Source organism: Epinephelus fuscoguttatus, linkage group LG23, assembly GCF_011397635.1.
Source record: "Epinephelus fuscoguttatus linkage group LG23, E.fuscoguttatus.final_Chr_v1".
In the NCBI taxonomy this organism is placed as follows: Eukaryota; Metazoa; Chordata; class Actinopteri; order Perciformes; family Serranidae; genus Epinephelus; species Epinephelus fuscoguttatus.
In genome coordinates this window covers 5,003,313-5,014,541 of record NC_064774.1, presented here as the reverse complement: position 1 = coordinate 5,014,541, position 11,229 = coordinate 5,003,313, and the positions used below count along the sequence as shown (strand labels likewise).

General features: G+C 41.7%; 1 protein-coding gene across 1 annotated transcript; it reads right to left on the bottom strand.

Annotated features, from left to right (window-relative positions):
- Positions 1-1,882: 1,882 nt before the first annotated feature.
- On the bottom strand, positions 1,883-10,792 carry LOC125883775 (high affinity immunoglobulin gamma Fc receptor I-like). Its single transcript, XM_049568331.1, has 8 exons — positions 10,268-10,792; positions 9,450-9,485; positions 8,997-9,257; positions 8,675-8,917; positions 7,740-7,928; positions 6,976-7,044; positions 5,423-5,503; positions 1,883-2,142 (listed from the first exon to the last, which is right to left on the bottom strand). The coding sequence occupies exons 1-8, from the start codon at positions 10,296-10,298 to the stop codon at positions 2,066-2,068; spliced, it is 987 nt and encodes a 328-aa protein (XP_049424288.1). The 5' UTR covers positions 10,299-10,792; the 3' UTR covers positions 1,883-2,065.
- Between the last annotated feature and the right edge of the window lie 437 nt (positions 10,793-11,229).

The window sequence follows — 11,229 nt, the reverse complement described above, 5'->3', positions numbered from 1 at the left end:
AGACCGAGGACGTGTCCTCATTTCTCTGGAATGGCTGACATGAAACGAAACTTACACAACATTGTATTTTAGGAGTTTTCCCAGCGTGTTGAAGACAATGAGAGACACAGACTCATGAAGCAGGAAGAGATGAGTAACAGCAGCAGCATCTTTACTGAGCAGTTAGACACTTTAGTCATCAAACATTTCTTTGACTTGTTCACAGACAGCAAGCTCTGTGTGTGTGTGTGTGTGTGTGTGTGTGTGTGTGTGTGTGTGTGTGTGTGTGTGTGTGTGTGTGTGTGTGTGTGTGTGTGCGTGTTCACAAACTTCATCCTAAAATCATGCAGTTAACCCCTTCATCATTCAGTCTCCTCCTCATCCTCACTAAACACAGTTTGAATCAGCTCTCAGATCAGATTAGTCTCTTCATCATGATGAAGACTCCATGCAGCTGTGTCTGACTGGGTGTGTCGTTTTACATATTTGTCTTGTGGTTGAAACACAGTGTAACTTGGATGTGTGTGTTTACACAGAAGATCCTGAATGTGTCGTAACATGTTTGACATTCAGATCAAATCACGTGACCTGTGAAGTTTGATCATCAGCAGATCTGAAACACGTCAAACTGTTTTATCTAAATGAATCTGATCATAGTGTGTCTTTAGTGTTCTGATGTTTCTGTGTGATGTCGCGGCCTGTTCTCGCTTTGTCGGTGATGTCGGCGTCAAACAACGATGATAAAAGCCCCCTTTTGCAGCAGTATGATACACCGCTGGCGGCGTCAGTTTGTGACACAGCTGGACGGAGCCTTTCAGGGTTACGATACACCGCCGGTCGACTGGAAAGCACCTGTCGCAGCAGTATCATGCCACACTGAAGGGTTTCAGTCTGAGACACTGCTGTGACCGGCGTTATTTAAGGAGCTGGAGGTGCCCGCTGTACGAATGCTGAGCCAAACTATGTTTGTTTCTAAACCTGACAACATGGTTTCACTGCTGATTTTCATCATGGAGGAACTGCTGGACACAGGCCCAGGGGTGTTAAGTGTCATGTCCCCCCGTCCTGGCCTTCACTTGCAAAATGTTACCAAATTAGATACAGATCAGGACGAGAGTCAAACTGAGCACAGAGATGCAAAGAGGCTGCAAGAGACACAAAATAACTGCAGAACCAGACACAACAACATAAAAGACACAGAAGAGACAGAGAAAGACGACACAAGAGGCAAAGCTACAAAGTGTGTGTGTGTGTGTGTGTGTTGCTCCTCTGTAGGACAGTCGTTGGGTCTTATATGTATGTTGTAGTGCAGATGACGTGACTGACTCTCACCAAATCTTTGTACGTGCTAACAGAGGAGAAGCAGATCAGATCTGATCTGTCTGATTGACAGGAAGCAGCAGTTTATGCAACAGAAAGCTCCTCTTAATGTGTGTGTGCATGGGAAGGCATGCAGGAGTGTTACATATCTGTGGTCTGATACTGCTATAAATTGTCATGCTGTATAAATTATTTGGCTTTCTCATGAGTTCTCACATGTTCACTTCTGTGTGTTTTCAGCCTCTTCAGTCCACGACAATCTGTGCCAAGAGGGCACACTGTGAACTTTCTGTCTGTACTTCTTGTAAGTGCAGCCCATTTCCGAGAAATCGCTCCTCTGTAGAGCAGAGTGAAGCTGCTGCTGCTGCCCCCTGCTGTCTGTATCACTGCTATGACATCATGCTTTCTTTCAAACACTGTACAATGTGCGTCTCAGCTTATGATTGGCTGAATGTTCAGAACAGCGATCAGTCAGTGATTGGTTCAGCTGCTGCTCTGACAGTCCACAGACAGGAAGCTGCAGCAGCAGTGTTTCCCCCCAGTAATAATGATATATTTAATGAATCACACATGTTGTTGCACATTTAAACAAATCATGATTATTTTTTTATTAATTCACTGATATAAATAACGTTTGCAGCAGAGGGGGCGTGGCCCTGCGGTGTTCTGATGACACACACGTCTCTTTCTGCAGACACACAGAACGTGGCACTGAACAGATAAACACGGTGCATTCAGAGGTCAGAGGAGACCAGTTAGTGAGCCGTCACTGGTTGGACTGGTGTGAAGGTGTGATGGTGGACCTCAGGGAAGAGTAGATGACCTGTGGCTCTGCTGGAGGCTCTGAACAAACAAATAAACAAACAATATAACACATTTGTTGACACATTTGCTGGTCAGTCGTCTTCCTCTGACAGTCTTGTGTTTGTGTTAGAAATCTGTGGTGTTTGACAGGAAGTGAGCTCAGACACCAAAAGACCATCTGTGGATCAGTCACTGCTGGGGGTCAAGTTTGCAAGTCTCGAGTCTCTGCACTGAAGTCCCAAGTCATATCCCAAGTCCTGCACCTTATTTCAAGTCCCGAACCAGTCCCAGCGTGCTCTTCAACTACTGTGATGCTATTTTAACTAAAGCTATTTTAACTAACTAAAATTTACAAATATCATAAATCCTTTTAAAAAATTGTATTGATTTGTTAAAACAAATTATATTATATTATATTATATTATATTATATTATATTATAGGGCTTAAAATTTGATTAACTTTAAAAATAACATGTTAAAAAAAATCAAATGAATGCATATAATTTAATGATCTAGGCTAATATTGATGAGCTAATATGATAAGACCAACATGTCTGTTTATATTTAAAAAATATTGAGAGAATTTGGAAATAAAAAAATTATAATAATAATAATAATTTCCAATGCAACATTTTGGTATTTCTGTTCCATGCTTTACTCGTGTGCCACAATAATGTAACTTTTTAATGTAGTATATCTTTATTTAAGGGCTTTTCTGAGCTAACATTGATATATGCAATTGTTTGCACGGTGGTGCAGTGGTTAGCACTGTCAGCTCACAGTAAGAGGGTTCCCAGTTCAATCCCGGGTGTGGGAGCCCTTCTGTGCAGAGTTTGCATGTTCTCCCTCTCCGGCTACTCCAGCTTCCTCCCACAGTCCAAGGACATGCAGGTTAATTGATGGCTCTAAACTGTCTGTAGGTGTAAATGTGCACGTGAATGGTTGTCTCAGGGTTCCCGCTCTTTTCTAGAAATTATTTTCCAGGACGTTTTCAGCTGCGACAGTATGAGTCAAGTTATCACACCGTACACTAATACATCCCAAATCAGATCTTATCCTGCGGTGCAAAAAGCTCAATATAAAACAAAGCAATGTCACTGAAATAAAAATGAGTTTTTATCTTTTATTCCTTATCTTGCATTATTTCATCTACTCATATTTTATTGCTCAGTGTGCATTAGTTACATTTTTACTTTATTTCCTATGTTGTTTTTGTTGTTTAATCAACCTGCCAAGCCCTTTGAATTATATTTGATTTGTTTAAAAGTTGATTGATAGCTGTAATGCTAATTTAGCCATGTTGAATCCCATTCATTTATGCTAACAACATTAGCAATAAGAACTGCCAGCCAAGTCTTTAGTTTTCACTGCCTCCCCTCCCTCTCATTTAAGGGCTGCCTCTTCCCTGTGGTCTGTGTGCATCTCACTTGGCTGTTGACAACTCCTTTGATTGGAAAGTAGCTAGCTAAAAACTGCATGAAAAGTTGCTAATCTCTAATTTCTTCTCTCCTCTCTGTGCACATAAGTTGTACAGTATTTTAATAGAGCGTGGCTAGAGTGGCTGTGGCTCTACTGAAATCAGAGATGTTTGATCTCACAGCCAACAGTATTAAATGACACGCCCACTACAGCTCTCTGCTGCTCCTCTGTCTGTCACTCAACAGAGGAGCAGCAGAGAGGAGAGAAACACTTCACACTCGATATACAGCAATGCAGCAAAACAGTTTTTGGCGCTTCTTTGGAAAAAATAAGTCCTTACTGGGGTCTGAAAAGTCGATAAATCTAGCGACAAAGTCAAATGAAAACACAGCAAATTTGATTGGCTGGTAGCGTCACATGGGGCGCTGTGCTGGCTCGAGGCACAGAAGCACTGCAGCTCAATTTTGACAGCCGATAGCAGACATGTATGCGCACAATTTTTAACCCGTTTGTGTTCACTCACAACGTAGAGAGAAGCAGAGGGAGGAGAAATCATTTTCCAGGACATTTTACTTTTTTTTTCTCATTTTCCGTATGTCTTCCATGACTGGTAAATTGATCAATTATTTTCCAGGTTTTCCAGGTTTTCCAGGATGCATGGGAACGCTGTTGTCTGTCTCTGCGTGTCAGCCCTGTGATAGTCTGGCGACCTGTCCAGGGTGGACCCTGCCTCTCACCCAGTGTTTTCTCTCTCATGCATCGAAGGTGAACAGAGAATTTAAAAAAGGCAAACATTTTTTTCATTACTGGAGTAAACTCGGGCCACATTTAACAACAGTGAAACTATACCTATACAGCCTTTAACAAACTCTCACGTAATGTGGAGGCATCACATCCTCCCTGTGACCTCGTCACATGTCCACGTTTGGTCATGGACTTTCCACGTCCACATATGACGTCCAAGGTACCCTGGGTGTGTTGGTTGTTGACGTTCTGGGACGCTGTGTCAACTTCAGCCTGTTACATGCATTGTCTGTTTTCAAAATACACTTATGTTTTCACAGGAAATGTACAGTTTGATACAGTCTCTTTCAAAATAAAAGCACTACATCGGTATAACAACATAAATTGACGTTGTTTTCCTTCAACAACACACACACGTGGTTGGGTTTAGGACAAAAGAGCAGGGCTTGGCCTTACAATCTTACAGGAAGTGAACACTGGCCTCCTGGGTGAAAGTCAGTGGTTGTTGGCCCCATCCACTAGACCTCCCGCCCACCCCACTCGGACAACCGTCACCTTTCGTTGTTGTCCGGCCCATTTCCCCCCGACTCCACTAGGAGGCAACTGGCAGTGTATCATGCCGACATGAAAGGACGGCGTTTTTTGTCTGTTACGGACACCAGAAGTCACTGAAGAGCCGGACTTTGATGACTTTGGAGTGAGACCAGGTTGATGGAGTATAATCCAAGTTTAATATATCTAGTCAGATGCTCAGGACTTCACAAACACATGACTTTTCACTAAAACATAATTTAAAACACACTCTAATGCACGGCCGAAGAGCATCGGGGGCACTGCTCGAAGGCAAAGTGTTTTAAATTATAACAGTTTTGTGTAGAGTTGTGTTTGTGACGTCATGAGGATTCAACTGGATAAATGAGACGTGCATTATACTGCATGAGTTGTGTGAGAGTTTGTAAACAGATGTTTTGATATAGTTTGCAGTTGTTAAATGTGGTCCGACTTTAATTCATGAATTCAGGACGACACGTGGTGCGTAACTGATACACAGATGGTCATTTTGTGGGTGAAATATTCTCTAAGTACACAAACCATCCGAGGATTTTGTTGGAACGTTTCAATAAATGCATAATTCACAAAATAGATTAGCTGTACCTCTCGTCCTGTTTGGTTTGATCACTATTTGTCCATAACTGACGTCTTCAGTTCTTCTCACTGCTGAATAAACTGGATCCTCTGGAAAGAAAAGAAACGTGATACCAGTGATGTAACAGTACTGTTGGTATACCGACAGCTGGCGCTGTAACACAAAAACAGTACCTAGAATATCAAAAGTACCACATTAAAACTAAATGTCATTATTTATATGATGAAATATACTGTAGGAAGTTGATGACCTGAAGCCTCAAATATACAGAAAGTCTGAATCAAACAACAGTTTTATATTTTGGCTTTTTAACGTCAGTGCTGTGAAAGAGGAAGGAGACGACATTTAGCTGGAGGTTATATATGAAACAGTGGACGAACACAGAGCTGCTTGCTTCTATTAAAACCAGCTGACACATTTCACTGCAGCAAACACTGTTCGATCACGTCACCAACTTCAAAGTGGACAAAAAATCTGTAAAGGTAAAATTCAAATTGAATTTAAGTTGAAATTTAAAGACGAAGATGCTTAAGCTAAAAGAGCAACATCAGCAACTTAATGTCACTCCTGACGCTACGAGTTAGCATACAGTTAGCTAACATTCACTTTCTATTAACTCTTTTTTTAAAGGTAAATGGTGTAAAAATGTGAAAAGTGCTACAGTGACTCAATGAAAATTCGTCCATATGCAGACGATACTGTTTTATATCACGAAGCTGATTCTTCCAGTTGACCATAAGGAAACTATCACACTGCTTCAACACAACACAGGATGAACTCAGGAGGGCATGAAACATTTAAACACAAAGAGAGACGTACTGTATCTTCTCCACACAGCTGAACAATCAATGCAGGAAACAATACCCACATTTACGGGCACAAAATACTCTTTTTTTTTCTCTTATTCCACAAAGACAATATTCTTACTAACCTGTTTAAATGTCTAATGAAAATAAATATTCCATTGATATTCTGTTTACACACAGCTGTGCATACTCTGACTAATGTGCCCTAACATGATGTTCAACACATCAAGATGTTGAAAAGTGGAACAACTGGAACCACTTGTGCCGTTTTGGTTCTTTGCATCAGAATAGGATTTTAAGTCTTCCCCCGGTGGTGGACGTGTTCGACCATGCAAACACAGCCTCCCGCTTTCAAGCCTTCAACCACCTTTTTAAGAAGGTCAGTGTTGTGATATTTGTGCATATCCAAGAACTTGTTGATATCCAAGTCTCTCATGATGTTTAAAGTTGGTGTGTTTTTCCTTCTGAACAGAAATCTGGGCCTTTTTGGGGGCATACGTCTCTACACAGGCCTTCCAACTGTTGGCAAGTTGGTTTGTGTGCAATAAACAGAGCTGTTTACATGTCAAAGAATGTTCCTGAAACCTGAATAATGTCGTCATGTCCCACATGTCTTAATCGGAAAATGCCACATCTGAAATCAAATCTGAAATACTGTCATACTTGAGATAACAGTAGAATATTAGTGTGCATGTAAACGTAGGCATTAATGCTGTTAGCACTGATATAAATGTATTGATTGGTCGCAGCTGTACCTCTCGTCCTGTTTGGTTCATTACTGGCGGCTCTTCTTACAGCTGAGTGGACAGGAGCCGGGTCACTCTCTGGAAAACAAAGTTACATATGAAGTATTATTATTACTGCAACTACTGCCACCAGTTCAGCATTTGTAGTATTAATATCCATCGTCGTCAGGCGGCTAATAATGTTTTATATATGCATGAAAATAACAAAAGAAGGGAAGACAAATTCAGTAAAAACTAAAATAGAGTAGATAATAATTACATTGGATGAACAGATTATTATTTTCTTAACAAATAAACACATAACAGAGAACATACAGAGATAAGAAAATCTGCACATTTATTAATGTTTTTCAAACGACTTGACAAGTTATCATGTCAAGAATCAATGTGTTGGAGATCAAAGTCAGCCGAGTGTTTCAGCAGAAAACAGGAAACTGCAGAAACAGCAGCAGAGCTTCTGTTAACCTCCAAACACTTTGACCACAAAACTCACTTCAACACAGGAAAACAGCTTCTGATCATCCGGCCAACAACCTCATGCACCAAAGAACCTTTTATTTGTGTTAGAATTAAAAAACTAAAAATAATCTTAATCCATGAATCGCCACAGATGATTAGATCAGATTAACCTGGCCCTCTCAGGGAAGGGACAGATAAACACGCACTCACTGCACGTCATGGATGTGAATTAATATAAGTAACACAATTTAAATAAATACTATCCGACATGTTTTAAAACATTGAACCTATATGTGAAATGTTGAGGGTCTCACCTTCAGGTTGCCGTCGGACACATCGTCTCACCAGTAGAGCCAGTACAACCACTAGCACCACACCGCAGAAGAATGGAAAGGAGAGCAACACAAAGACAGCAGGAGAGGAGGACAGAGGAGGAGAGGAAGAGGAGGAGGAGGAGAAACCAGTAGTGGATGGCGATGGAGGAGGTGTGATGGTAGGTTTCCCTGGAACAATCAAATAAACACAAATAATTAAAAGCACTCTTTGTAGTCGTTTTGCATCCTTGTGGTTTTGTGTCTCTTTGCAGTTACTGTACGCTTTCATTTTGTATCTCTTTGTAATTTTTTTGCATCTTTTTGTCGCCATTTTGCATTTTTGTTAAGTGTCTCTTTGTAGTTGAATTTGTTCAATATTTCGCATCTTTATGGTTGTTTTTGCATCTCTTTGTTGTTGTTTTGCAACTCTTTGTAGTTTTGTTAAAACTTTGAGGTTGAGTCTGTTCTTAGATGTTGTCTCTTTGAAGTCGATTTCTGTCTCTTATAAGGCGTTTGGCAACTCTTTGTAGTTGTTTTGTGTCTCTCTGTCATCATTTTGCATTTCTTCAAAGTTGTTTTGCAACTTCTGGTCATTTTCCATCTCTTTGTTGTCAGTTTCCCTGACACAATGAAATAAACAGAAATAATTAAAAGCACTCTTTCAGGTGATTTTGTGTCTCTTTGTAGTCATTTTGCATCCTTGTAGTTTTTGTTGTGTTTTCGAGGTTGTCTTCGGTCTGTTGACTTTCTGTGTCTCTTTGTAGTCGTTCTGCAACTTTCTGTAGCTGTTTTGTGTCTATTTGTAATTTTTGTCTCTCTGAGGTTGTTTCAAGTCTATTTGTTGTCAGTTTGTGTTTCTTTGTATTTATTTGTCATGGTTCCTTTTTAGTTTCTTCGAGGTTGTGTTGTGTGTTGCGTATCTTTGACCTCCTGACCTGTGACAGTGAGCCAGCTGGGTGGAGACTCTCCATGACCTGTGATGTCACACTTGTAGAGGCCTTCATCAGACCTGGTTACATGGCGGATGGTCATGTGACCTGCAGGCTCAGTCCTGATGAAGGAGCCATCTTTATAGAAAGCAGCTGGGAGGTTGGAGGACGTCTTTGTTTTACAGTGCAGAGTGACATCATGTCCCTCCATCACAGGGAGGACAGGACTCTGCAGGATCACTGATCCACCTCAACACAGAGACAAACTACAGCATTTCATCCATTTACACACAGCTTCATCAACACTGACTCCACAGTCTGATCTTACCAGTGACACTGATGTTGATGCTCTTACTGGTTGCTCCCTCTCTGGACTCACACCAGTAAACTCCACTGTCCAATGGGACGATGTGTAAGGTACAGACAGAACCAGCAGGTTTTCCCCAGTCAGCTCCACATTCAGTTCTGGTGTCTCTGGTTGTGTTCCTCCTCAGAGTCCATCCAGCAGAGCTGTCGTCCTCCTCACAGCTCAGAGAGACAGACTGTCCTTTAAACAGCTGAGAGCTGCTGGGACTCACAGTCAGAGAGGCTGCAGGGAGGAGTTTATTATATTTTCAGCAAAATGTTCAGTGTTAAAAAGATGTCGATAAACCTGCCAACCAATTTGCCATCATTCAAATAAAAACAGAGACCCTGTGGTCTGGATCATTGTCACTTCAGTCTGTGGCCGATGTCATTTCAATCTGAACACAGTGTGTTTTCTCACGAAACATGTACTGACCTTGGGTAGTTGTGCAGATCAGCAGTGAGGTCAGGACTAAAGAGAAATCAGACTGTGGTTGGTTTGAGGTTTATAATCACAAGGTGGCTCTGAAGAAGAAAAACTTTTGGCTGCAGGATCAAATGAAAAAGTTCATTTTTACATTGAATTAAAGTTCAGCTGCTTAGATAATGAATCGTATGAGATTTATGTGTAAACAGCAAATATTAGCCTGTCATGGATCAGAGCGCTGACCACAGAGCAGCTCTCTGTTTTATGTCTAAGACAAAGACCTCGAGAGGCAGGAAGTGTTGTGTGGTGGGAGGTGAGAATGTCGTTTAACACTGTGGAGGTTTTTCCATTAAATGTCACATTTACTTTGTTTCATGAACAGTGTGGAGACCTTTCCAACTTCCTGTCTGATATAAGTTGATATAAAGCCAAACACACCTGAATCATTGTTTCTGAAATCAGATTTTTTTTTTCTTATAAACTTTTGACCTGAGCAAAGCGTCATCATATCTGCCAGTGAATGTCGTATCTTCCGCTCTGTAGATCGTTCTTAATAGTATACAAAGCTCTAAATGGCCTTGCACCTCAGTATATATAAGACATGCTGACTGGATACAGAACAGCAAGAGCTCTCAGGTGCACAGGCAGTGGTCCTTTAACCATCCCACGTACTAACTCTGAAGCAGGAGACGCTGCCTTCTGCACTTCTGCCCCAAGAAGACCTGAGAAAGGCCCCCACACTGAACACCTTTAAAAGCAGGTTAAAGACCTTACTTATAAAACCGCCTGTGGCTAAATTCCTTCCCAAGATTGCATCTTGTACTCACCGAGCAGCCACAGAAGAGGTGCGTGTCCCATGGTACCATGTAGTGATGAAGACGTGTCTCTCTCACAGCGGTTAAACCCTTGTCTCCCTGAGCAGGGCTGAGCTCACTGTCTCTGTGGTTTTGCTCTCAGCAGTAAACAGAAAAAAAAGACGTGTTAGTTCTGAAGTATGGGCGAATGAACGCAAAGAAAGTAGGTCAGCTCAAAACATCCTGCGAAAAATAATCATGCAAAAAATTCTGTCTTGTTTGTTGTGAGGAGGTCAGCTCAGTCACCTGAAGAACATCTTGGCACTGTGGGCAGTTTAATACAAATCATATCATTATGGCTAAAGTGACGTAGAGTATGAGCTGACTTTGTCCCAGGAGGTGGATGGCGTTTTACCTCAGCGAGATGCGTGCCGAGCTGCAGACCACTGTCATGACTGTGACAGTGACAGACAGCAACACCGGTTGGTTTTCAGCAACCTGTGGCCACGTGTCCAACGACTGCTGTGCTAAACATTGCAGCTTTTTCAGTGACCTTTGTGCCACCAAAGGTCAGTGGTTTTTAGCGACCCATCACCGTGTTTCCAGCCACTTTTGTGCCACCAAACATAGGGGTTATTTAGCCAACTGTTGCAACTATTTCAGTGGCAACAGTTGGCTTTTGTGCCACCAGTTCTCAGTGATTTTAAGCAACCCATCGCTGCGTTTCCAGATTCTTTTGTGCAACCAAACGTGGGTGTTTTTTAGGGACCCATTGCAAAGTTCAGCTGCTTGTGTGCCATCAAACGTTGGTGTTTTTTAGCCAAACATTGACACTTTCTCAGAGGCTTTTGTGCCACCAAATGTCAGTGGTTTTAAGCGACCAACTGCTGCGTTTCCAGACACTTTTGCGTCACAAATGTGGGTGTTTTTGGGCAAACTGTTGCCAATTTCCTGCCGCTTTTGCACATTCAAACTTGGGGGGGTCTTTCACTGAC

Excerpts from the sequence above, each read along its gene's own strand:
- LOC125883775 (XM_049568331.1), bottom strand. The coding sequence starts at position 10,298 with ATGGGACACGCACCTCTTCTGTGGCTGCTCG. Across the intron at positions 8,918-8,996 it reads CATCAACATCAGTGTCACTG|GTGGATCAGTGATCCTGCAG; the intron begins GTAAGATCAGAC and ends CTCTGTGTTGAG. Across the intron at positions 7,929-8,674 it reads CAGCTGGCTCACTGTCACAG|GGAAACCTACCATCACACCT; the intron begins GTCAGGAGGTCA and ends TGATTGTTCCAG.